Source organism: Peromyscus californicus, unplaced genomic scaffold (assembly GCF_007827085.1).
Source record: "Peromyscus californicus insignis strain IS unplaced genomic scaffold, ASM782708v3 Scaffold_17__1_contigs__length_78620276, whole genome shotgun sequence".
NCBI lineage: Eukaryota > Metazoa > Chordata > Mammalia > Rodentia > Cricetidae > Peromyscus > Peromyscus californicus.
This window is the reverse complement of record NW_026294469.1, coordinates 27775778-27802656: the sequence shown is the minus strand read 5'-3', so window position 1 is coordinate 27802656 and position 26879 is coordinate 27775778. Positions and strand designations below refer to the sequence as shown.

At 55.5% G+C, this 26879-nt stretch overlaps 1 protein-coding gene across 2 annotated transcripts; it reads left to right on the top strand.

Moving 5' to 3' along the window:
- Positions 1 to 567: 567 nt before the first annotated feature.
- On the top strand, positions 568 to 26605 carry Pcdh1 (protocadherin 1). Of its 2 annotated transcripts, XM_052742035.1 has the most exons (6): positions 568 to 776; positions 9177 to 10039; positions 12962 to 15157; positions 20228 to 20447; positions 21380 to 21418; positions 22620 to 22731. In XM_052742035.1, exons 2-5 carry the CDS (start codon positions 9203 to 9205, stop codon positions 21403 to 21405), a joined length of 3279 nt encoding a protein of 1092 aa, XP_052597995.1. In that variant the 5' UTR covers positions 568 to 776; positions 9177 to 9202; the 3' UTR covers positions 21406 to 21418; positions 22620 to 22731. The 2 variants fall into 2 exon arrangements, with proteins under 2 accessions (XP_052597995.1, XP_052597994.1); XM_052742034.1 differs by lacking the exon at positions 21380 to 21418 and having other exon boundaries at positions 570 to 776; positions 22620 to 26605.
- The last annotated feature ends 274 nt before the right edge of the window (positions 26606 to 26879 follow it).

The following is a 26879-nucleotide window of genomic DNA, read 5'->3' as shown; positions in this document are numbered from 1 at the left end:
TCGGTGCGGAGGGGGAGGGGCGCACTTCCCCTGCGCGCAAAGAGAAGGGAGGGCTACTGGGGTGACTTCGGGGGGTCTGACTGGGAAAAGGGTGGACCTGGTTGGGCAGCTGCCCAGGGAAGATGCTGGGGAAGAAAGAGCTGGAGGAGACACTTCCCGTGCCTTGACTTCCCAGGAGGCAGAGTGGGGGGACAGGTGTTTGAGGCAGGAGAGAGCAATTCCGAAGGGGTCCTAGATGGAGGCTTGGGTGGGATGAGGGTAAGGTGAAGAGCCGAAAAGGCAGCACCTCTGTGCACCCGGCCTTAGGCAGTGTGTGTGTGTGTGTGTGTGTGTGTGTGTGTGTGTGTGTGTGTGTGTGTGTGTGTGTGTTGGGGGGGACAGCGTAAGAGGAGGGGGCACTTGTTAGGGGGCGCGGTGCTCAGGGTCCCCTCCCAGCGGGACCAGAGCGGTCCCAGCTCCACCTCCCGGCCTAAAGGGGGGGGGGGGAGGGCGGGCAGGCCGGGAGGGAGGGGGAGGGAGGGGGCGGGCCGGCTGTGCGCTCCGCTCGCTGCTGGCTCCGCCGCCGCCGTCGCCGCCGCCGCTGCCGCCTCACACACTAGCGGAGCGGGAGCGCGGCGCGGACGCCAAGCCGCCTGGCTGCTGCGCCCACAGCCTGCCGGAGCCGGAGCCCGAACCGCAGCGCCAGCCCCAGCCCAGGAGAGCCGCAGCCCGCACCGGGGCCGGCGGCGGCTCACGGACAGCGGGGCGGGCGGCGGGTGCTGGCTGCCCCGAGGCGGGTAAGGATCTAGCGGCGGCGGCTCGGGGCCCAGAGCGGCCATGGCCGGCGGGAGCTGAGGGAGGGGCGCTCGGTGGAGCGAGGCGATCGGGGCCCAGCCGGTGTCCAAGCGCGCCGGGAGTGAGGGGGAGGCCGTTGGGACACGGAGTGGGGAGGTTGCGGCTGGGGCTCCCTGGCCTCCGAGGTCCACTGCAAGAAGCCGAGAGAAGGGAGGGGGGGGTGCTGAGTTGGACCCCAGCCCCGGCGTCCGCACCCGAGCGCGCTCCAAGCCGCGGGGATGAGAGACTCCAGGAGCGCGCGGAATGGAGAGGGTTTGGGGGAAGCGCAAGGCCCTCGGTACAGCCGGGGGCTGCCGGAGGAGCAGGCAGGCTAGGAACATTATCCACCACACACACACTTGTTGGGCGATTTGCTCAGCTCACTCAGGCGCTTCCAGCTCGTCGCGGACACCTGGAAGAGCCACATCCCAGACACATACACACATACATTCATCCGTACATATGAGAACACAGACATACCTCCCGCACACCAGCGCCCACTGGGCACAGTCACCAGCTCAGACTCTGCTTCGGCGCTTGCACGATCAGCAGCGGGGACACACAACCCGTGGCCATAGACAACTACCGCACAATCGGGTGGGATACTGGGCAGTGTCAGACACACAAACACAACCTCGTGCCTTCGTGTATGAAGATGGCCAGATGAACGCTCAGAACCTAGTTCCCTGCACATACCGCTGAAGGAACACACCCTAGCACAAATGATTGCCCCACTCCTCGGCCAGGACATAGGTATACAGCACAGGTCTCGCTTGTCCCCCTCTACAGCACCCACCCACACAACCCAGGGTCTCCTAACACGCCTTCATAGCACACACCCTAGCACAGAGGTACCTACAGCAGAGACTCATAAACAGAATCCACTGCTCAAAGCATCTTAACACTGGTTGTCACACACACACCTTACACCAACAGTGTCACATTACACTCTGCAGCGCGCGCGCACGCGCACACACACACACACACACACTCACACACCCCACACACTCCACTCTCCCTGGTCAGATCCCCTCGGGAGAAGCCTCCAGGTTCTCCTAGAGAGCACCTAGAGCCCTGTCACCTCAATCGGGACTTTGTTATTGTAAATATCGGCAGGACTGGAGCCCCGGGGCCGGCCAGACCGGCTTCCCGGCGGCACCTCCCTCCACTTCCACTCCGGGGCCTGACCGGCTGGGTGTTCCGAGAACAAGCTGGACAGGGCAGGCCGCGCCATGCCGCCACCCTGGGGCTGTGTGACCCTAGGTCCTAACGCAAAAGGTACAACGCTGAAGGAGGTGTTTGCGAGCTTTTCCGGGCCGTTTAGCTGAGTTCTCCGAGCCACCTGGGTCCCTGGCACACCTGGGTCCCGCACACCTGGGTGTCCCTCTACCGGGGCCCGGTTGCAGGCCAGTCCTGGGTGCTGACAAGGCCCGGGGGCCGGAACGGAGACCGCAGCATGCGCAGAAGAAAAGCTGGTAGGCGAAGAGGACTCTCGTCCCTTCCTTCGGCCACTCTCCGGTAGTTCAGGCTTCTGGCCTCAGTTTCCCCAGCAGTAGAGGGCGACTGTTCTTTCAGCAGGAAAAAGGGGTGTCGCTGAGGCCATCGCGGACTGAGTGCAGGGCAAGTCCCCCGTTTCTGCCGCCGTGAGAGGATCGGTTTTATGAGAATGTCCCCGCCCGGCCAGGCTCGCGGCTTTGTGATTCCGGCGCCGGCTTCCTCCCTGCCCCCCTCCCGGCGCCCGCTGTGCTGCTCCCGCCGGCGCCGGCTTGTGGGGGGACCTAGGCGGAGGCCGGAGATGCGGGAGAGGAGGGATTCCCCGCGGCGGTCCTGGAGGCAAGGGACGCGAGTGGCCGCCTGGCCTAAGAGAGTTCTCACTGTGCTGCGCCTCACCTAGCCTCACCTTGGGCTCCAGAAGGCCAGGCGTCACCCTGGTGGGGAGCGGGGGGTGGGGTGACTAGAACCTTAGGAGCGGCCGCCGTCCCCCCCACCACACACACACACACACACACACACACACACACACACACACACACACTTGGCGTCCTCTGGGAGGAGGCGCTCGGGCGTGCTGGGTGTGTGCTGAGAGCGCTCACTGACCGAGATGATGGGGACTAGGGTTGCTCATGCTGGGTAAGCCCAGGACTTAGTACCGGAAGGTGCAGGGCTCTTGCCAGCACCTGCTGTCGGTCACATGCCTGGACAGGGACAACCCAGAAGGTGTTTGTGGTACCCTTGGAGGTCTAAATGTGTGAGGGCACCTGGGTGTTACTTTCTTGAGTGTGTGTGTGTGTGTGTTTGTGTGTTTGTGTGTGTGTGGAGGGGGGTCCGCTGTGGGGTTGAGACCTATAGTAACAACTAGGCTAGGGCAGAGGATGGGTTCCAGGAGAGAGCCTAAGAAACCTCCGAAAAGAGCGAGAAACAGGGTAGGGAAACAGGCCTGGGTTCTGGTGCAGCCTCATCTGGTTGTCTCTCTTCCTTCAGCCCATCTCTAGTTCCATATTAGAGGGGACCAGCTGTAACGGGGGTACCTTGCAGCTCTGGCTACTTCAGCAGAGAGCTGGACAAGAGTCGGTGACACTACCTGGAAGAGGGCCTGCGTGGGTGGGGAGGAGCTAAGAGGGGGTCCGGGTTCGGATGTGGGGTGAGAGGCGTCCCTGCCAGGAACAAAGCTAGTTGGTGTTGGGAGAGGGGTTTTCTTAAGCAATGTATTGAGCAGACACTGTTTGCCGGTGCCCATTGTGGGTGCAGTGGCAGAACACACATTATGTTTTCTTTCATAGGCTAGCAGATGCGTTTGGTCCTTCTTTGAGCCGGAGAGCACCTACTATGTGCCCGGTGGTGGAATAAAATGCTCAATCACAGGATTGGGAGCCTTAAATTTCTAATCTTTCATGCAATGGGATGATAGTCTTTAGGTGCATTGGATCTCATTTTGTTCTCTCAAATAACTTCACGAGGCAGGATTTTATTTTTTATATTTATTTAGTTAGTTTATCTGTGCGCACACACACACACGTGGAGGTCAGAGAATGACTTTCAGTAGTCAGTTTTCTCCTTCCACTAATGTAGGTCTCAGGAACCAACCAAACTGCAAGCTCCTTTATCCACTGAGCCACCCCCGCCCCCCAGTTAATAACATGGAAATGGGTCCAGAAACGTGAATCACCTGGATGAGGCCGCACAACTAGGAAGTGTTGGGTGAGGGTTTGAACTCAGCCATCTGGTTCAAGAATGCAGGTGCCTGGAAGCCTGCAGAGGCTAATAGAGGGTTCTGGAAGACGGGAAAGGACCGAGTACTGCTCGCTGTGGGAAGCCTCTGAACAGCTCCACCCCATGCAGCTCCACTTGCCTACCCTCCGCCCAGGCTCTCAGATGGTCCCTTTGTCCTTCGGTGTTTTGGACTTGCACTGGTGGTTGTTGTGTAATGGTGCTGGGGCAGGTGCAGGGGGGTCAGAGGCTTCAGAGCTGATCTGGTCGCCGGAGCAGTGAAAGCTCCTCTCACAGCATCCAGCAAGAAGTGGACCTTGGTCCCAAAGTGGTGTGCAAATGAAGGTTCCCAGGGAGCCCTCACCTGCCCTCATACCTTCTCAGATGTCGACACAGATGGAGTCCTTCGACCTTTTGGGACTCTTGTCCCCTGGCTCTGACTCCTAAAGCCTTGATGGGTTTTTGTTGTTGTCTTGGGGTGGTCTTGTATTTTCCCCCTCAATCCTCATGGAGATGGGTCACTGTGCCTTTCTCTACTTAGGGTCTGTCTCGCCGCCGGGATCCTGGGTACCCACGTCACTGGGTGGAGAGGCACCCTGGCCTAGGAAGGTAGCCTGTGCAGATAAGGCAGCTTCAAAGGCTGCCGCCTGAGACTAATGACTCCCAACACCAACTGCCTGGGACAAAGTTCAGCAATGTTGGGGGTAGGGATGTGTAAAGGCCACTTTACTGCTTTCCCCAGCCGCTTCCTGGCAGGCCTCATGACTCTCTCCACAGCTGCAAATGACTGGGAGGCTTGGGTTCCCTCCTGGCCAGGCCTGGTTGGCAATCTAGGGTTGGATGAGAGGTAATAAATGTCGTAAATACCGTATTTCAGTCTCAGGTTTCTGTTGATTCTTTCCCCAAATCCGGTCTTTGAGAGAAGAGGTGCTCTCTCATAGACCCTGCTTGTTCATAACTGTTTCTGTGACCGAGGCTGTTTTACATGTTTTTGAGTCTTAGACCATCAGTGATTGGGGGGCGGGGGGATGGGGCATGGTGGGCACACCTTTAATGCCAGTACTCGGGAGGGAGGCAGAGGCAGGTGGATCTCTGAGGCCAGTCTGGTCTACAGAGTGAGTTCCAGGATAGCCAGGGCTACACAGAGAAATCCTGGCCTCAAAACCCAAAAAAAGATTTGGGGAGGGTGCTAGAATACTAAGTAATATCCATTTCAAATGATTAACTATTTAGCAGTGCAGTAGTAGACCCTCAGAGTTTATTGAGATGGTGGTGGTGGAGGAGGGTGATGGAGTCAGTGAAGGTGGTGATGATGTAGTTTATAGAGCTTAGGCTCCTTTTCCACTCAGTGAAACTACTTTCTCTCCAGGTTGTTTTCCAAGACCTTTGTAGCATAGTTGCCTAGGGGGTTTCTCTAGGTCCTACCTTCAAATCAAAATTCCTAAGGGTAGGGCCAGATAATCCTTATTTTGGTAAAACTCTCCAAGTACTTCAAGTATCTAAACCCTCTTTTAACACTTGTCCCCATATTGAGCCACCCTCCCTCCAAACCCATCCCCGTCCCCATGACTTCCTTGGGTTGGGCCTTACGCTGTGGTAAGCCTTTCTTGGCTGCTGCTGGCTGGAGGCAAAGCAAGCCCTAACGGGAGGTGGGGCTGGGAGGCCGGAGGGGTTTGTGTCTCGGGCTGTGATCCCCAAATAGGAAGAGCCGCAAGTGAGAGGCTTAGTATTTAGTTATCAAAGTGGTCATGAATCAAAATCACCCAGACTTTGTTGGACCACATTTCGTGAACAGAAGTTTTCCTAGAAAAATCCTGCTGGATAATGTTGTACAGTTCTCAATGGGAATGTGATTCCCCAAACATGAACTCTTCTTGATCTGGGGGTGGGGAGCAAAATTGAGGAAGCTCCTTTGGACAGTCCTCTGGAGATACGTTTTGGGTTGGAGCTTGAAGTATGATGGAGGGTGGATCCAAATTGGGCATCATAAAATCCTTTAGAGAGAGCAAGCTTGTAGCTGGGAACAAGCATGTGTACTTATCTGGTGAAGGTCTCACAGGCTGAGGAGTGGCCAGGAGGGCCCTGTATTTGGGAAGGCTCCTGAAGGGAGGTGAAATGCTTGAGTTGTGTGAGGAATCCGTGCATTTGGTGAACATTTGCTGAGCGTTACAGCAGAGTAGATTCTAAGTGGAGATTTGCATTTTAACCCAGTAGATTCCTAGGGAATTGGCAAATAGGCACGTTGAGTAAACCATTTACCATCCAGCCAAGGCCAACCCTGGAATCACACCAGAACTGTTCACTTCAGGCCTACTGTGTGTCTGGGTCCAATGCTAGATGACACAGTAAACAATTAGAGGGTTATAAATGTAATTTCAGCTCTCAAGAGGCTTGAATTTAAGGCCAGTCTGGACTTTATCCCTGGGTTACAGTGCATGAGACCCCGCCTGAAGAAATGCTCTCCACTTACTGTCCTGTAGGAAAGATAACCATTAGCCAATTTTCCAAACAGTCCTGAAACTATAACTGTGCTAAGTGCTTTGAAAGAAAAGACAATTTGTTGAGTGCCCACATTGTTAGAAACATTCAGCCCACATTAACTCAAACCCACTAGGAAATAGATAGTATCGTCTCCATTTGACAGATGCAGAAACCAAGGCTTTCAATTGTTTACTCCAGGAAATAGGCAGCTGGGGCTTGCCTGACTTGATCTGAAGTCACAACCCAGGTTCATCTCCACCCTACTGCCTTTCGTGTGCCAAATGGGTACACAGAGGTAACCCAGCAAACTGACAGTCACTGCACTCGAACCACTGTTACAGCAGATGGGTCCAGTCTTCACTGCTGTGTTCCAGTGCTCAGGACACAGCCCAGCACATTTTAAGTGACTAATATGCTTTTGTTGAATACCGAATGAGCACTTGCCCTATACCCAGTTTTACCCAACTACATCAGTCGGGGCAAGGGGGGGGGATGAGTGAGTATATGAACTCTTGCCTCTTTGGAATGTCTGGCGTCTTCCTGGGGAGACAGGGAACACAAGAATAGGTGCCCAATACTATAGTTGAACAACAGGGCCGGGTGGTGGCCGGGGCAGCCCAGTGATTCATTGCTTTAGGATTGGTGTAGACAATAAGTGGCTGTGAGTTGGAGGAAGGAGAGGTCACTGTGGGCTGGAGAGGCCAAGTAAGGCATTGTAGGGTTGCGGGCGGTGGCAAAACCTGTCTTCAGTGGGATGGGCATGGTCAGTGTCAGGTCTGGGACAGAGATTCTAGAAGTAGGGAAAATGAATGGAACTTGAAACCCTCCTCCCACAGAAAATGCTGGACCAGAAATTTGGGATTGGAATAGAGGAAGGGTCCGCCATGGTTGTTTTTGGAGATGAGAAACCAGTGACTGGGGAGGGTTCTGGCAGGTCTGGTAACACGGGCAGGCGGACAGCCTCAGAATGGGGTGAGGAAAGAGGCAGGCTATTGTGGGGAAGGTGGTGCAATTGTAGTCTAGGGTGTGCACGGCTTAACCTCCTGGAAGGATCTAGGGGTGGCAGAGAGAGGAGGCCATGAAATACACTGGACCAGTTAGAGACGGGGGAAGGGATGAATATGCAGCAGGTTCTGGATGTAGGCAAGGACAAGGGTCAAACAGGAGCCAGAGCCAGGTGTGGTAGTGCACATCTGTAACCCTAGCATTCTGGTTTTGTTGTTTTGGTTAGAGACAGGGTTTCCATCCCAGCATTCTGGAAGCTGAGTCAGGAGGAATTCAAAGCTAGTCTGAGATACCTAGTGAGACTTGATCTCAAAAAACAAGGTCTGGGAATGTAGCTCAGTGGTAGACCATTTATCTAGTCTATGCAATGCCCTGTGCTCAATTCTCAGCACTGGGGGGAAAAATAAATAGATGGAATAATCAATAGATAGATAAACAAACCAGGAGGCAGCTGATCATCTGGAGAGCAGAGACAGTGGACCAGTGAAGGCTGATGGTGTCATCGCAGCTCTGTCCCAGTTAGACCTGCTGGGCTCTCTGTTGCTAAGGACAGGCCAGGGCAGCTCCCAATGTCAATTTGAGGGTCAGTCAGTCTTAACCCCAATCTTGACCTCTACTCCTTTCTTCTACACACTTGCCCATAGCAACAGGCAGCAAGGAGTACTGGGAACTGTGTGTGTCACACACACACACACACACACACACACACACACACACACACACACACACACGCAGTGCTTTGAAACACATTTGTGGGGAAGTCAGGGAGGGCTAACACCTACTCAACTTTAGCATTTTCTTAACAAATTTTTTTTTAATTAAATTTATTTGTGAGTTGGGGAATGAGTGCCGCAGAATGTATATGGAGGTCAGAGGATAACTTACAAGGGTCAGTTCTCTCCTTTCAATGTAGGTCCCAGGGATTGAACACGGGTCATCAGGCTTGGCAGCAGGCACCTTTACCCACTGTGCCATCTCACTGGCCCTGCTGCTCGCCATTTTCACAAGATATTGGCATTCGATTGTGGGAGTGGGGAACACTGGGCACTGTGGATGCTGTTTGTCAAAAAAGGAGGAATTGGGATGTAATCACTCATGCGCATGAGCTTACTTGGTATTTCAGAAGAAAGGGAAGTGAAATACTCTTCCTTTAGCTAACATGAATGGAAAGTATGGGCAATAATGGCTCTCGGGGTCTCGGGCACCTGCGGGGTGGGTGCACGTTGCTTTTGTACTACAGATGTGGGGAGGAGTGCTCCAACCGGAGGTGTCCCAGGCCTACCCCTTCCACTTGCTTTTGCTGCCTATCTCAGTATCAGGGTAATTACCATGGGTGACTAAGGCAGGATGCCGGTGAGAAGGAGGTGTTGTGCAAAGCACAGAACTGAAAGCAGGGTGGGGGGGCGGGACCCAGGAACGTCAGCTGGGTAAGGGCGTGCCATGGGCAGGAGCTGCTGTAGACCTGCCTGTCGTCTTACCAACTTCTCCAGCTGGGTCAGACACAGCTGCTACACCCCACTGTGGGTGAGGCTCTGGGTTCTGGGCTGGGGTTGACTCTCTCTATGGGAGAATGGTGAATCGGTGGGAGAGGGAGAGTGGGGGAATTGTCTCTGTCAGCCTTTGGGGTCAACTTCTTCACAGCTGATGGCCTCTACTTTGTCTTCTTGTAGTTCTCCTGATTCTGGAGTCTGCCGGGATGGGGCCTCTGAGGCCCAGCCCAGGGCCTGGGGGGCAGCAGTTGCTGCTGCCCCCCTTACTGCTGGCACTACTGCTCCTGTTGGCTCCATCTGCAAGCCATACCACCCAGGTATTATACAAGGTGCCAGAGGAACAGCCGCCCAACACCCTCATTGGGAGCCTTGCCGCTGACTACGGTTTTCCAGACGTGGGTCATCTGTATAAACTCGAGGTAGGTGCTCCATACCTGAGAGTGGATGGCAAGACCGGTGACATTTTCACCACCGAGACCTCCATTGACCGAGAGGGGCTCCGTGAATGTCAGAACCAGATCCCTGGGAACCCCTGTATCCTGGAGTTTGAGGTGTCTATCACGGACCTCGTGCAGAATGGCAGCCCCCGGCTGCTAGAGGGCCAGATAGAGGTGCAGGACATCAACGACAACACACCCAACTTTGCCTCACCGGTCATCACCCTGGCCATCCCTGAGAACACCAACATCGGCTCGCTCTTCCCCATCCCACTGGCCACAGACCGTGATGCTGGCCCCAATGGTGTGGCATCCTATGAGCTGCAGGCTGGGCCTGAGGCCCAGGAGCTATTTGGACTGCAGGTGGCCGAGGACCAGGAAGAGAAGCAGCCACAGCTCATTGTCATGGGCAACCTGGACCGTGAGCGTTGGGACTCCTACGACCTCACCATCAAGGTTCAGGATGGCGGCAACCCTCCGCGTGCCAGCAGTGCCCTGCTGCGGGTCACCGTTCTTGATACAAATGACAACGCTCCCAAGTTCGAGCGGCCATCCTACGAAGCGGAGCTGTCCGAGAACAGCCCCATTGGCCATTCGGTCATCCAGGTGAGCGGCTTCCTCCATCTAACTTGTCAGGGTGACCCACCTTCAGAGATGGGACCCACCAAAACCGGGTGGGAGGGTCCTTCACTGAGGGGAAAAAAAAAAACAGAATGTTGTGGGAAACCTCCCTTCTCCCCAGCCCCAGGCAAAGGAGAATTTCTCATCCACTTCCTCTCCTCCATCTGAACAAGCGACCGTGACATAGCATCTAAATATCGTCATACCTCCCCATCAGATTCAACTTAGGGCAACTTCTGGGAAATGACATCACTCCAAGCTCAGGGATTGCCTTCTCCTTAGCTTGGGCTGGATCAAGGAACTCACCTTTGACCCAGTAGACCCTCTCCTGCCATGAGAGGATCTTCCTACCCAGGGGCAGGTCTCTTTAGCCAGGTGAGATTTTGTTTCGGCTGGCGACACAGTCTCGTTCTCAATGAAGTCATGAGACTGTGTCAGCCAGGAGGGTCCTCAGTTCTGACAGATCATGCTGGACTGTTGGTACATTTGCCTCCTGACCCAGCCATGGGGTACCATGGGTTTGTGGTGTGTGAGACAGTTGTGGAGGGGTCAGTAACTCTCTGAAAGTTCTCAGCAGCCTTCTGCATGGGAACTGCCCCAGGGGTTGGGCAGCAGCTTGGTGGGGCTGGGGCCTGGGAGGGAGCAGAGAAGCGTCCCTGCAGACAGGTGGGTGTATCTCCCGCTCTCATCTCAGCCCTGGCCTCCCGCCAGCCCCATCTTCTTTCTCCTTCCCCATGGGCTGAAGCTATCTCTGTCCATTAATGGGAGCAAGCTAAAGAGAGTTCAGCTAGCCTGGACACCGTTACCCAACCTGAGAGACCCTTCGTTCTGGGTCCTGGAGATGAAATGAGTGGGTGGCAGTTTCCATCTTTTCTAGAGGCCGGTGGACTAGAATATAGAAATGAGGCTGAGAAAGAATAGAAAGACAGCCGTTCAGGATGGCGAATAATAATAGCCCAGGTGCCAGGCACTGTTCTAAATGCACTATGCGTATTATATAAATTAATCCTTACAGTACAAGGTAAGTAAGCATTATCCCCATTTTACAGATGAGAAGCTGAGCCCATAGCCATGTCTTAATTTGCCTGGGGTCAGAGCCCATCTTAGCTCATGTCCTATCGTCTTGCTTTACATCGCCTCAGTGAGATGACAGAGGCCTGAGAGGCCGGCAGTAGTGACAAGTGGCGGAGTTAGAACTGGGCAAGGTAGAAAGCTAGTAGTCATAGACAGAAACCAAGATGGGAGGTGGGCGGGGGGGGGGGGGGGGGGGGAGGAGATAGCTAAGAAGTAAGATGACCAATCTGGAGACAGGGAGGGTCTAGGAGCATAGCCACAGGACTGGTGGTGGACAGACTGGGGTTGGGTAGGGAAAATGGCTAGAGGTTTGCCTTCAAAGGTGTGAAGGGACACCAGGGTAGCCGGGGCCCTTGTCCGGGAGTCTCCTCTATAGAAAAGCCTTAGCAGGTATGGATGGACTTCCCTTCCTAAGGAGGACCGAAGTCCAGCTGTGGCATGAGGGCCTCTAGGTACAGGGCTCAGCATTGTGTAATTGGATTTCTTAGAAACAGAGGGATAGGTGAATGAATGATTGACAGACAGATCAAAAGAAAGGGGGTATTAAAAATTTAAGGATCACTTGCCACGTTCTAGGCAGCGTTAGGTATTTCTTTGTATCATCCCTTTTAGCCTTCACCACGGTCTTATGAAATGAGTTCTATTATTCATCCCCATTTTATACCTTTGTAAAGTGAGGCTTGGGAAGATTAAATAATTGGCCCAAGGCCACATAATTAATTAGAAAGCAGTAGAGCTGGGATTTGAACCTAAGACTTTGATTTTGCTCCTTAGAGACTGCCAAGGTATGCCTAGTATTCCTTTCCACCCTCTCCCCAAGACAGATAGACAGACAGACAGACAGACAGACACACACACACACACACACACACACACTTCATTACATTCTGTTTGGCTGTAAATACTTCCAACCCCTCCCCCGTGGTACCTCACAGCCATCCCCACCTGGCTTCTGTTGCCCCATTACCACCCATGTTTGTATAGACTCGGTCCCAGTGCAGGGCGGCATTGGCGTGGGAGGGCGTGCCCACTGCAAAGGGACAGGCAGTTCATTGTTTGGTGCTGGAAGCCCAGCCCGCTGCCAGCAGGCTCTGTGGCCTGCACCAACCCCTCCCTTCTGGCCCCAGGCTCAGGCCGGATTCCTCACACTGGTGCCTTGCCAGCAACAGACAACAGTCAAGGAGCCACAGAAACAGGTTTCCCCAGTTTGACAGCCGTGGCTGGGTTGGGCCTGCTGGGCTCTTTCTGACCCGTATCTCTATCTGGCTGCTTTCAATAGCAATCCCCTCATCTGGGGCCTCTAGTTGGGTATGGGGGGTCTCCCCTGATGCATGCACACACACGAACAAAAACACCTTCTCCGCGCTCAGCTATCACGGCTTCCAGTCACATACTTCTGTGTATGTCACATGCCTGCACACAAGGTATGTACATAAGGACACGCATGCCCACCATCTATCTCTACGGCTCAAACACTTTGTCATCCCTTCAGAAGTGGGGGTGGGACGGGCTGGGAGTGCAGTTCATTTGGCTGAAAGGGTTTGCTCAATGCTTCTTGGCTCATCTCGGTGTTTAGGTAGACTGGCACAAATGAGGAGTGGAATGTAATTCTGCCTGGTCCTAGTGATGCAGTGTCACTGAGGAGGATTTGCGAGCTGCATCTGGGCTCTTGAGGAAAATAGGCTAGCAGTGTCTACCTGGGTGTCAGGCCAGGGTGGAGTGCCGCTTTTGGAAAGGGTGCTAAGTGAGCTTCATTGAGTCTGCTGTGCTTGCGGGAAAGGACAGCAGCAGCACGTGCACCTTAACTTACTCACCTGTCCCTGTTCCCTCTAGGTGAAAGCCAATGACTCGGACCAAGGTGCCAATGCAGAGATTGACTACACCTTCCACCAGGCTCCTGAAGTCGTCAGGCGTCTTTTGCGACTAGACAGAAACACTGGACTGATCACCGTTCAGGGTCCCGTGGACCGCGAGGATCTCAGCACTCTGCGTTTCTCCGTGCTCGCCAAGGACCGAGGCGCCAACCCGAAGAGTGCCCGTGCCCAGGTAGCTGTGACTGTGAAGGACATGAACGACAATGCCCCCACCATTGAGATCCGAGGCATAGGGCTCGTGACTCACCAAGATGGGATGGCTAATATATCCGAGGACGTGGCCGAGGAGACCGCTGTGGCCTTGGTGCAGGTATCTGATCGAGACGAGGGAGAGAACGCAGCGGTCACCTGTGTGGTAGCAGGTGATGTGCCCTTCCAGCTCCGCCAGGCCAGTGAGACAGGCAGTGACAGCAAGAAAAAGTACTTCCTGCAGACCACCACCCCTCTCGACTATGAGAAAGTCAGAGACTATACCATCGAGATTGTGGCTGTGGACTCCGGCAACCCCCCCCTCTCTAGCACCAACTCCCTCAAGGTCCAGGTGGTGGACGTCAATGACAACGCCCCTGTCTTCACCCAGAGCATCACTGAAGTCGCCTTCCCAGAAAACAACAAGCCTGGGGAAGTGGTGGCCGAGGTCACTGCCAGTGATGCCGACTCGGGTTCTAATGCCGAGCTGGTCTATTCTCTGGAACCTGAGCCAGCCGCCCAAGGCCTCTTCACTATCTCACCCGAGAATGGAGAGATCCGGGTGAAGACATCCCTGGACCGGGAACAGAGAGACAGCTATGAGCTGAAGGTGGTGGCGGCTGACCGGGGCAGTCCCAGCCTTCAGGGTACAGCCACGGTCCTCGTCAACGTGCTTGACTGTAACGACAATGACCCCAAATTCATGCTGAGCGGCTACAACTTCTCAGTGATGGAGAACATGCCAGCGCTGAGTCCAGTGGGCATGGTGACCGTCATCGATGGAGACAAGGGGGAGAATGCCCGCGTGCAGCTCTCGGTAGAGCAGGACAATGGTGACTTTGTTATCCAGAACGGCACAGGCACCATCTTATCCAGTTTGAGCTTCGACAGGGAGCAGCAGAGTACCTATACCTTCCAACTGAAGGCCGTAGACGGTGGCGTCCCCCCTCGCTCGGCGTATGTCGGGGTCACCATCAACGTGTTAGATGAGAATGACAATGCACCCTTTATCACCGCCCCCTCCAACACATCTCACCGACTGCTGACCCCGCAGACGCGTCTTGGTGAGACAGTCAGTCAGGTGACGGCGGAGGACATTGACTCTGGCGTCAACGCTGAGCTGACCTATAGCATCGCTGGAGGCAACCCCTACGGACTCTTCCAGATCGGATCACATTCAGGTGCCATCACCCTGGAGAAGGAGATTGAACGGCGCCACCACGGGTTGCACCGCCTCGTGGTGAAGGTCAGTGACCGCGGCAAGCCCCCGCGCTATGGCACGGCCTTGGTCCACCTCTACGTCAATGAGACCTTAGCCAACCGCACACTGCTAGAGACCCTCCTGGTCCACAGCCTGGACACACCATTGGATATTGACATTGCCGGGGATCCGGAATACGAGCGTTCCAAGCAGCGTGGCAACATTCTCTTTGGTGTCGTAGCCGGTGTGGTGGCCGTGGCCTTACTCATCGCCCTGGCGGTGCTCGTGCGCTACTGCCGGCAGCGGGAGGCCAAGAGTGGCTATCAGGCTGGTAAGAAGGAGACGAAGGACCTGTATGCCCCCAAGCCCAGCGGCAAAGCTGCTAAAGGAAACAAGAGCAAGGGGAAGAAGAGCAAGTCCCCGAAGCCCGTGAAGCCGGTGGAGGACGAGGATGAGGCTGGGCTGCAGAAGTCCCTGAAGTTCAACCTAATGAGCGATGCCCCAGGGGACAGTCCCCGAATCCACCTGCCCCTCAACTACCCACCAGGCAGCCCCGACTTAGGCCGCCATTATCGCTCCAACTCCCCACTGCCTTCCATCCAGCTGCAACCCCAGTCACCCTCGGCCTCCAAGAAGCACCAGGTGGTGCAGGACCTGCCGCCCGCAAACACATTTGTGGGCACCGGGGATACCACGTCCACGGGCTCCGAGCAGTACTCCGACTACAGCTATCGCACCAACCCCCCCAAATACCCCAGCAAGCAGGTAGGCCAGCCCTTTCGGCTTAGCACGCCCCAGCCCCCACCCCACCCCTACCATGGGGCCATCTGGACCGAGGTGTGGGAGTGATGGGGCAGGTGTGTCTTGCCTGCCATGATCAACTAGATCATGAGGGAGCATCCTGAGCTAGCTGTGGGAGGTGGGAACACTGATCTGGGGGGATGGAGGCCTCACCTAGGACCCTGCTGCCTTACCCAGATATGAAAGGTTAGGCTGATTGGAAACTGATGGGGGAGCTCTGTAAGTGTCCCACCTTACTCCTCCCCATAAGGGAGAAGTCTGTGACTTGTCAGATCCCAGGATGCTCAACTAGCTACTGGGTCTTTCAGGAGGAGCTAATGGGCAGGTGAATACAGGTTTGGAGACAGACGGGAACAGGGTAAAATGGGAGGAGACTATTTTAAACCCGGGTCTCTCGAGATGGTCTGCACAGGTGCTCCTGTGGAGGGGACACACAAGACCTAGAATCTGGGTGGGGACTCTACTGGGGAGGGGGGACCTCTCCACTTGTGCCTTCTGTATGTACTGTGTATTAACGTCTGCCTCATCCCCAGGCCCCGGGGGGTCTGGCCCCGCATCCCCTACCCCAGCCCTATTCACGTGGTCCTGATAATAAAGTTCTCTATTTTTGGAGTTTTGGTTTCTTATTTCCCCGGAACTGAGAGAAGCAGCGAGAGAGACTGGAAGCAGCTTTGTTCTCAAATCCTGCCTCGATTCCATCATGGCTACCCGTTCATTGTCCTTCCCTGCTCCCTGGGCCCTGCCACTTTACTCCAGCCCTATCTTAGTACGTCATCTCCTGCCCACCCCCACGCCCATCTCCATGTCTGCAGAAAGCTCCAGCCTTAACACGGAGGAGTATGGTAGCATGCTCCCTCACCCCACGGTTGTGAGGCCTTCTGCCTGGTCTGAGACTCTTCTTCACCAAGAAAGGGTAGGCGGAGAGGCTCTGTCTCCTCATCCATCTGCCTAAATGGAACAGCTTCTCAGAGACTTGAAACCACAGCACCTGTGTGGGGCGGCAGCCAGCCTTCCTGCCTCAGGTGAAGCCAGAGAACCTTTTGATTACACCATCCACCTTCCCTCAGGGCAAGATCTTCCCCCAAGTCCCTTTCCCAGCCTCTTCGTCACACCAACACTCAGTAATTAGCTGGCCCTGCCCTGGGTCTCCCCATGATCACCAGCCTGGGCTCCAGAGAGGGAGGGCCCTGGGAGAGGCGAGGGGCTTCTCCTGCTTCAGAGACCCACTTTACACCCTTGTGCTTGGGGGAGCCTTTGTCATAGGATGAGGTGTCCCAGTTCTGCCTCCTGCCCAAGGCCACCTCCCACCCCATCCTTCTCCTTACTCCAGCCAGGACTGCCAGCTAGCTCTCTCTCTCTCTCCCTCCGTCTCTCACTTCTTGCTCTCCTGGGTCTGCCCTGTCTCTGGTTGTGCCTGAGAGAAGTTAAGGTGTGGATGAGGGGCCTCTAGTCCTGGGGGAGCCTCTGAGGCCAGAGGCAACCTATCTCCATGGTGACCAAAGAGGCCTGAGACTCTCCCAGGAGGTCCAAGGCGCCAGCTCTCTTCCGTAAACTCCCAAAAGCCCTCGGATACCCCCAAAGTGAAAAACATCTGAAGAGTTTTGGAGGAGCGGGGTATGGGGAAGTCATATCTAGTAACAACTTCTTTCTTCCGAGAAGTCAGCTGTCTGTCAGCTGTCTGTCGGGTGACCTCCAGAAACTCCTGGCCTCACACTTTCTCTTCCATTTCTGCCTTGCGACCCTTCCTCCTTCCAATTCCTTTAGTTCATTGGTCCCCCTTTTTTCCTCAAGGTCTAAGGGATTGCCCCTCACTGGGCTCCAGCCCACCCAGCCCATCCATGGAACCACACTGAATACCTCCTCCCAACATTTGAGTAGAACCAAACCTTCCACTACCCGTTGTCATTGACAGAGCACATAGGCCGAGTTCCTACTGCATGCTCAGCATGGTACTCGACTTCGGTAGAAAAAAATGGCGACAAGTGAAATGAATCCCAAATGACAACTGAGAAGGGCCATAGGAAGCTTTTCCTTATGTGTACTGTAAAATAGTTTAACTTTCTTTTTGAGACAGGGTCTCACTATGTAGCTTTGAATGGCCTGGAGCTTGCTGTATAGACCTGGCTGGCCTTGAACTCACAGAGATAGATCCACTGCCTCTACCTTCCTAGTGCTAGAATTAATTAACTCATATGGCCACCACATCTGAGTCCATGGAACTTTTATTACTGCTGTTCTTTCCCATTGTGGGAGGCCTTGCTAGTCGCAAGGTACCATATGTGAATTCAGTCAGTGCTCTTAACTTCGACACAGGCCAGTTTATTATAGTCATTTCACATAAGTGAAAACTAGCAGTTGATGGAGTCAGAATTTAAATACAAAGCATCACGGAATCTGATTTCCCGAGTCTGCCATTATCTACTATACAATTAAAAGCTGATTCCACGATTAAGTTAGTGAGAGACTAGCTATCACATCCTTAAAAAGTTCTGCAAAGCCCTGTAACCAAGAGTGAACTCGTTAAACTTGTCTAACTGAGTTTTCCACATTTGTTTGACTGGAGCGCCTCCTCTGCTTTTAGGGCATAATGTGGGGGAAATAGGAAAGGGCTTCTGGGAGGAGAAGAGAAACCCAGAGCCAGCTTGTCAGTGATGGGTAAGATTTGAGCAGAGGGGCCCCCTTGCCTAAGGGTCACTGTGTGAGCAGCTCTTGAAGTGCGGGTGAGCATGACCAGGTTGGAGGCAGGGAGAGGGCAGAAGGGAGCAATTTGGTTGGAGTGGAGAGTGTGGGAGAGAGTACAGTGAGTCTGGAAGAACTATACATGGGAGAGGACAAGGATGCCTTGCTAAATGTCCCTCAGGAAGAAAAGTCCCTTACATCTCTGTTTTCCGGATGAACTGAACTTTAGAAAGAGCACCTGCTTTGCCTAGCCTGTGTCAAGCCCTAGCTCAATCCCCATTTGTGCTGGGGGGGGGGGAGCACTGGAGCACCAAGGTTTGGACCAAGGATTGCAGAGGGGATGATGGGTGGATGGATTTGGCTGAACTTAGGGAGAAAGGGCCAACAACATTCAAGATCCTAATTGATAGGGCGGAGGGGTGGGGATGAGGGAGAAACTGCCAGGATCCCCAGGTGGATATCAGCTTTCTGAGTGCGGGTGACAAGGCAGTGATGAGCTCACTGCCTATGTGAAAGACGATCAATGAGAAATAATTTGATTTCTGACATGTTGGATCTGGGGGGTCAGTATGGGGAGCCCATGAAGTACTCAGCAAGTACTCAGGATCAGAGATTGAGTGATTTGGGACCTGGTCTTTTAAGATTTGATAGAATTGCAGGAGCAGTTAAGGTTGGGTATAACCCCCTAGCGTTTCACTGATGGGGAAAAGCCCGAGGGACTTGTCCACATGCAGGACTGAAGCCCCTGATTACCAGCTTCTTTAGGAAAGAAGGGCTGATGGCCAGTCTTGACAGAAAACAAGAAGGAGAAACACCAATAACCAGGCTGCCTTTGAGGACCGTCCCAGAGCCTGTTTACCCCATTACCAGGTGGACCTCGCTCCTTTGTAACCTGCCCCAAAGGTGCAGTTCTGGACAGCGTGTTTCATCACCCACACCTGGCATTGTTTGGGACTGAACTGGTTCCTGAAAACGTGGGGAGGTAGCATTGGGCTGTCCTGCCAGTACCAAAGCTCCTTGTCCTAATACCCCTACCCTTGACCTCAGACATTAATAGGGGGTTGGGAAGGGGTTTTACAAAAGGGTGGGAAGTGGGTTTACAAACCAGAGATCACCTCTCTTGGCTGTTTCCTTGACCTTCATGAAAAGGGCCGCAGAGCTGAGACAAGGTGCCTGTGTCTTGGAGGATTAGAGTCTGTTGATTCATCAACAGGACCTGGGCCTTGCTGCTCCTCTGGCCTCCAGGGACCTGGGATCTGTGCCCTCCACAACTCTTAATTTCTGGTTGGCAGGAAAACCAGTGGAGGTCCCAGGTGGGTGGCTTGATGGTTGTGCCAAGTGCCAGGCTGAGGTTGCCAGGTTCCTGGTCTGATCATTAACCCGTGGCAGGCAAACAGGATTGCTGGCAGGGAGCAGCCTGTCACTGTTCGATTCTCCCAATGCCAGGACTCAGTCTAAGTCCAAATCCGGATCCACCAAGCAGGGGGTCCTTTCTGTTTCCTAGAGGGGACTCCATAGAGAGGAGCCTTCCCAAGCCTTGATGGGTGTCCCGTGCTCTGCCACACCGGGCCTGCGTTCTCTGACACCCCATGTCTGACTTCTTATCAAGTTCCCTCTCCTCCCTCCATCCCCTCCCACACTCAGGCCTCCATGAAGGGATTTGTAGAGAGCTGGGGCCTGAGTAGGAGGGGCCCTTGGAGGCCTCAGCACTGCAAACTTGGTCTGAGGAGCAAGATGCAAGAGGTTGGTACCCTTTGGATGGAGGCAATGGGAGGTTGCAGAGCAGTGAGCCAGGAGAGGAACTCAAGCCTGGAAGGTACAGTTAGAGGAACAGGGGACGGTTCCGTGTGGAAGAGCTGTGTGGGAGCTAGGCGTCCTCTGCTTTCAGGAAGCTATTATTTCAGAAGCTTGAGGCTGTGCTGGTGTTTAGAGGCCAGGCTGGCATCTGGAGTTGGCTGAGACTGGGCTGTCCTGCTCTTGGGCTCTACTCTGTACTGCAGTCCATTCTGTTCTGAAAGGCAAGGGAGGCCATGCCTGTGTCGGGAAGCTGTGCTGAAACAGTGTCGTGCTGGGCTAGGATTGTCATGGCAGTCTGGGGCTGTAATAACAGTGGGGCCTACGCTGTGTTGGGACTTTCAGTGTGTGGACTTGGCTGTATTGGGAGCTAGCCTCGAATTAAGAGGCATCTCTACTAGTGTCTATGCTTTCTGGGGCCTCTGCTGTACTAAATGGGCTGGGCCTCTTCTTGGCTGTTGCTGAGACCTGGGAGGGTCTTGTTGGGGGTGGAACTGGTGTGGTGCTGGGCCCCATGGAGGGGGCTAAGGCAGCTAAGAGTAACACTCTCTCTCCCTACAGTTACCTCACCGCCGTGTGACCTTCTCGGCCACCAGTCAGGCCCAGGAGCTGCAGGACCCGTCACAGCACAGTTACTATGACAGTGGCCTGGAAGAGTCCGAAACACCATCTAGCAAGTCATCCTCAGGGCCCCGACTTGGTCCCCTGGCCCTACCTGAGGACCACTACGAGCGCACCACCCCTGATGGCAGCATAGGTGAAATGGAGCACCCCGAGAATGGTGAGGAGCGTCGGTGTGTTTGAGGCATCTTAGGAATGAGTTAAAGTCCAAGAAGAGCGATGATGCTTTAAGATGGTCCTTTGTGTCTTGAGTTCTGCTTGTGTGTTCTGTCGTAAGCACCAGGCTTTCAGATCTATCTCCTCACCGGCTCCTCCTCACACTCTCTGACCGGAGGACTTTATGGTACCCACTTTACAGCGGAGGGAAAACTGAGACTCAGAGAGGTTCTGCAACTGGCCCAGAATTACACATCTGGAAAGGGACAGATCTGGCAGGGATGCATAGCTATGTCTGACTCTGGGGTCTTTGGGTAGCACTGCCTTACGCTGACTTCCTGGGGACAGGGACCCCTGAGAATGGGAATGGTGGCCAGGAGGCTCAGATAAGGGTGAGGACACTGGAAGGAGGGTGGTGGTCCCCAAAAGAGTGAGCGGATCTGAGATGAGAGCATGATGCTCCCAGATGCTATGAAGAACTCAGAGGAGGATGGAATCTGCCCCCATCCCCCAGGAGAAGAGTGGGAGAAGGTCTGGAAGGGGCGGGCCTCTCTAGGAGGAGTTTGAAGGGAGGGGTTGGAGCAGAGGTGAGTGTGGGAATGGATGGTGAGGTGTATTGTGAGAGTATGCCTGTGCTGCACATGTGTGTGTGCACGGGAGTGTGTGTGAGAAGGCGCCCATGGCAGCCTGTGGAGGAGAATCTGAACAAGCCAGCCCTTGGGGTAGAAGACTCTGACTTGGAGCTGTCCTTGGGTCTCACACCTCTCCTAGTTCAAAGTCTCCCTCCTCCCCAAAGATGAAAAGTGCCAGTCTTCACCCTGAGTCCTAGGGCCCTGTCTAACCTCCCAAGCCCTGGGCCCAGAGCACCCTCTGCCCCCTCTCCTGCCACTCCGTGCGTGATCTCATGCCAGTCTCGTCCTTTTTGTGCCCGCGCAGAGCCGGCTGGCCGGAGCAGGCCCTGAGGCAGAGTGCCAGGTAGGTGGGAGCTGCTCTGGGGTCTGGGGTCTATGGGACTCGCCCCAGCGCCCAGCCCCGCCCACCCAGTGCTCTGTGCCATACTGGGTCCCCAACTGTGAACTAAAGAGCTTTGGTGCTTTGCGGGTTAATAACAAAACTATCCCCTCCTCACCTTACACTGGCAGGAGGCCAAGTGAGGAGGGTGGGTGGTGCTGGGGGAGCCCCTGCCCCAGGCAGAGCTTCTCAGTCATGTCCCTGAGGGGGGTCACTGCCTGGTGCTGTCCCTGAGTGAGGGCGGCCCAGGGGCAGCTGTGACAGGAAGTGCTCATGGCCCAGCCGTTCCCATGGAGACTCTGGCTGCCCAGCAACCACACTGGCTACTGCTGATGTCAGGCGGCCAACTCCTGTTCCCGTGGGTGTTCTGGGCAAGGGAGCTGGGGGCAAGGCCAGGGTGGTGGCTGGTGAGGGGCTGGTGTGAGGTGGGCAGGGGCTGCATGTGTGTGCTTGTTGTGTGTGTGTGTGTGTGTGTGTGTGTGTGTGTGTGTGTGTGTGTGCTTATGTGTGAACATCCCACATAGAAGCTTGTCCCCTCCCCTTGGCTTTAAAGTAAGGCATTGCTGTGCTGGCATGGGGTGGGGTTTTAAGAAAGCTGGGAGCATGTAAGGCTTGAGGGGACTTGGAAGGAAGGTATGTGCCGTCTTTGTCTGGGGACAGAGGTGTCCAATGGAGTAGACGTGTATAACCATGACTCTGTATGAGTGTGTCGGGGGTGGGGGGGGGCTCTAAATTAGGATGGGATTTTCTCAACCCTATCTGAGGGTGGAATTCCATGACAGCCTGTCTGGAGACAGGTGATGGTTTGTAGATAAGCTGTTTGTGCACCTGTCGGAGGGCAGGTTTGGTGTGTGTGTGTGTGAAGAGTGCTGGAGGGTAGAGGAGGCTGGAAGGGCAGCACCTACTTAAGGAGTGTGTGTGTGTGTGTGTGTGTGTGTGTGTGTGTGTGTGTGTGTTAGAGAGAAGACTGACCCAGAGAGCAGCTGTACGTAGTGGGCTACAGGTGAATAAGGGAAGCCGTGCTTGCCTGAGGGGGTGTGTGTTGCTCTGTGGGCTGGAGAAACCGCACCTCAGTTCAGAAGCAGAATGTATATAACAATGGGGGGCCACGGAGCAGAGCTTTTCCAGCCTGCCGTCTCTAATGGCTGCCCTTGCTTTCCTACAGACCTCCGCCCTTTGCCCGATGTCGCCATGACGGGCACATGTACCCGGGAGTGCAGCGAGTTTGGTCACTCTGACACATGCTGGATGCCTGGCCAGTCGTCTCCCAGCCGCCGGACCAAGAGCAGCGCCCTCAAACTCTCCACCTTCGTGCCTTACCAGGACCGAGGAGGGCAGGAGCCTGCGGGCGCCGGCAGCCCCAGCCCCCCGGAAGACCGGAACACCAAAACGGCCCCCGTGCGCCTCCTGCCCTCCTACAGTGCCTTCTCCCACAGTAGCCATGACTCCTGCAAGGACTCGGCCACCTTGGAGGAAATTCCCCTGACCCAGACCTCGGACTTCCCACCCACAGCCACACCGGCATCTGCCCAGACCGCCGCCAAGCGTGAGATCTACCTGTGAGCCCCCTTCTGGCCGGCGGCCACCCCTCCCCCCAGTCGCCGGCCAGCTCCCAAATGGGTCTCTTCCAGGGCCCCACTCAATCCCTCCAGCGTGGACTCTGTGGCCAGGGCCCGATCCATGGGAGTACTGGCTTCAAGACCACGTTGGCCCTCGCCCCCATGCAGGGTCCAGGTCCTTTCCCCCCAATCCTACCCGTTAGCTCCAAGGAGCCCCTTCATCCCCCTCTATGGGGCTCCACCCAGCGGATGCCCATGAGGGCTCCTCTGCAATGACTGGGCTCCCTTCCATCTACTTCTAGGGAGCACCCCCTTGCTTTGGGCAGATGGTGGAGTCAAGAGTGGGCAGCACACTTTTAAGTCATTGTTTCCTTCATGACTGACCAGGGCAGTGGAGCCTTGCAGCTGGGTAAACTGGGGGACTTAGTCCCTGGGAATGCTCCAAGGAAACGCTCCACCACCAGGGGCTCTCTGAAGGGCTGTTGTTACCAAAGGTGGGGTGGGGATTGGGGTGAGAGTGTTGTGAAGAGCTCTTCTTCCAGCACGGCTCCTGGGCTGGCCCACCTGCTCACAGGCTCACGCCTGATCCCATCTGGGCACCCCCTTCCCCGCTGGTCTTGCGGCATCTGTATATAAGGACCTTGGAATGATGTCCCCATTTCTGCCTGATTTGCAACTTTTCTCGTTGATGTTGTGTTGTCTTGGGGGACCCCTCTAGGGGGGACCTGCCCTGTGCCCCTCTCTTCCCTGCCGCAGTGCCCCCCACCCCAGGCCTCTATTGTTCCATGTTGTAAATACCCCTGGGGCCGTGGTGGGATGGGGGTGCAGGCCAGGGAAACAAAGGGTGGGTGGGGGTGGGGACAGGGGTAACATTTGCCTATCAGCAGAGCTGGGCTTTTATTTAATTTTTTTTTTTAAAAAATACAAATCTCTATTTTTTTGGAACTGTTGCGCTGTGCCCTGGGGGGTGGGGAATCCCCGCTCAGACTGGCCTCCCACACCCAGATGAGCATCAAGAGGGGCCCTGAGGCTGTGGGGGTGGGGGCAGCTGGACAGGGATGGGATGACTGTGCCTCTGGCCTGGTTGGGTGAGTTGGGAGCAGGAAAGTTTGCTCAGGGGGTGGCTGGTTGCTGCCTCCTATATGGGGGACCCGCACCTTGCCTCCTCCCTGCCCTCCAACCCCCAGCCCCTCGCCATGACTGACCCGTCAGCCTGTAAAACCACCATTGCCTTGATCTCAGGGGGTGGGAGGGCTGCCTCAGGGCACCCTGGGCTCCAGGCCCCTTCTTCCAGTTGGGCTTCCCTTCACCAGGGTCAGGGGTCCCATGGGGGAGGGGGCGGGGAGGTTAGGGGGCAGAGAAGCCCAGTCAGCCATGATGAGGTGGGGGTTTTCTTCACCTCAGGGGGCCAAGGTATGAGGGGTATCCTGCAGAGCCCCCGTCTCCCACTGTGGCCATCTCAAAGCCTCAGCCTCTCTTCCTTCCAGAAGCCCCCCCTGCCTTGGCCTCTACCTCTCCAGCTCCCCAAGGGCCCAGGCTGGGAGGCTGGAGACTCAGGGTATGGCCCCCACTTGACTTAGTCTAAACTTGGGGGGGGAGTGGCCCATGTGCGGGAGGGGTGGACAGGCTGCTGGGTCGTCTGGTGCCTTTGGGAGTTGTGCTGCTGGAGTCTTGACTCCTGTAACCCCAGAGACCCCACTCCCACCCCAGAAAAGCCAGGGGGCTGTAGAATCACCCTATTCTCTGCCTCCTTACCCCTACTACTGTTTGGGGTAACAGTGCTGGGAAGGAGTGCATTGTTAGGGTGGTGGCCTCAGCATCCACAGCCCTTCTATGGAGGGCAGTGGGTAGGGAGGCTAAGGTGACAACAGCCAGGTCTCGGGGTTGGCCAAAGGCTCCTTTCCCTGGGGGAGGCCCAGGAAGCGGGCCAGGGGCTTGTTCAAGACACAGCCCCTTTCCCCTGTACAAATGGGGCAGGTGCAATAGCGGACGGAGCTGGTAGCTTGAGGTGCAGTGGCCTGGAGGGCTGTCCTGGGTCCTGAAGATTAGGATCTGGACGAAAAGATTGTATGAGGCCTGTCTGCTCCAGGAAGAGGGTAATCCAGCCAAGAGGCGTCCCTGGGGTCAGTAGACTCCCACTGGAAGCTCTTGGTGGCCTGGTACCCTGGCCTGGCCTTGGAGACTCCTGAGCACTGAGCAGGAGGGCAGAGGAACATTTTGCACAATGGAGAAGCCAGAAGGAAGGGGGTAGCCTAGATGGCTGGGAGGGCTCAGACGCACAGAGCAGAAGTCCTTCCACAGGCAAATGCAGGGCCCTGGCCCCCTGGTTGGGGTAAGGGCACTGAGTCTGTCACCACCTGGGCACTCAAGAGGTGGAACCAAAGGTGGACAGGGGATGGCTAGCCCTGTTGGTCCCAGGTCTGTGAAACCCCTCCCCAATGCCTTGTGTCGCGTACAGTTTTATGTACCAATAGGCGACATTTGGCCAGAGGAGACCCCCCTCAAACCCAGCCTGACCCAGTCAGTGTCTTCCTAGAGGGGACCAAGTTGGTCCCCATCTCCCTACTTCAGAGCATGTCTCTTGGTAGGGGAAGGGTATGTGGGGACATATTTCCTAGGGTCCCTGAAGCATCTCTCACATCAGGAGGGAAGCTGTCTCTAGGCATCCCTAACCTGGGGGCTCTCTAGTCCCTATGTCTCCCCTTGGGAGTCTCTGGGGACATGAATTCCCACCGGGGACCATGGGAACATGTCTCTCTTCCCTATCCAGGCTCTCTCGGGAGCTTGCTTGTCTCCCAGGGTTCCTGGGAGTACCTAAGACAAGTCAGTCTTGGCCGGCTCTCTTTCCAGGGAAAAAGCTGTCTCTGAAGCTCCCCGGAAGAGATGTCTCTGGCCCCTCCCCCATCTCTCTTATGGGGGTGTCTGCCCTGCAGCATTTGGAATGAGACTGAACATTTCTGAATTGTCTTTTCTCCTAGGGACTCTAGGATACCACTCTCTCCTGAGGGAGGCCCTCCCTGGAGCCATTTCTTCCCTGGGTGGGGGCTGTCTCTGGTGTTGGGAGGGCTTGTGTTGACCATGTGAAAGTCTCTTAGGGGGGGCATCTCCTTGTGAGACTTCTCTGGGAGGGAGGGCCATCTCGCCCATGGGGGTTCCAGGGCGGGTATGTCTGCCCATGGGGAGGGGAGACTGTGTCTCCTCGGGTTATCTGAGTGGGGAGGGGGGCCGTGTCTCTCTCGTGTGTCGGGTGGGGGGGTGGGGAGGGGGGCTTGGGCGCGTCGGGTGCCCACTTCGGGGTCGTGTTTCTCTTGGTTCGTGCCACTTCCCACCGCCTCGCTCCTCCCGGGAAGGGCCCCCGCCCCCACTCCATCCCCCCACCCCCGGCGCTGCGAGCACAATCCCGTTGATTTGTAATGATTTCTGTCTTTTTCTGTCTTTCTCTTTCTCTGACCTCCCTCCCCTCGCCGCGAGCATGCGCAGGCACCGCCCCTACCCCCTCCGGTTCGGTTCGTTTCCGGTTTGTTTGCTGAGCTGTCAATGAAAGACCCGTGTAATTATTCCCGAGCTTTACAATAAAAGTGTGAAAACCGGACCCTACTTCGCTTCTTCCAGCTCCTCAGGTCTACAGCCCTGGGAGAATAGAGCTACTCTTGGGTGGAGGCCTTGGGCTAGGAGGACGTGAGAGAGAGAGAGAGACCCATACTGGGATCAAGGGTGGCTTGGGGGGTTGAGGGCAGGGGGCGGCAGAAGGAACTCAGAGGGAGAGACACCCTGTTAGTACATCTCCAAGTGTCGCCTGTTGGCCCCCGGCACTCCCTGCACTCCATCCGCCCCGAGCTCAGGTGCAGGTCAGGGACGGAGGGGCT

What these genes read in the sequence shown, in the direction of transcription:
- Pcdh1 (XM_052742034.1), top strand. Translation starts at nt 9,203, where the DNA reads ATGGGGCCTCTGAGGCCCAGCCCAGGGCCTGGGGGGCAGCAGTTGCTG. An exon ending in TTGGCCATTCGGTCATCCAG is followed by an intron (nt 10,040 to 12,961) that starts GTGAGCGGCTTC and finishes TGTTCCCTCTAG; the next exon opens with GTGAAAGCCAATGACTCGGA. An exon ending in AATGGAGCACCCCGAGAATG is followed by an intron (nt 20,448 to 22,619) that starts GTGAGGAGCGTC and finishes GCTTTCCTACAG; the next exon opens with ACCTCCGCCCTTTGCCCGAT.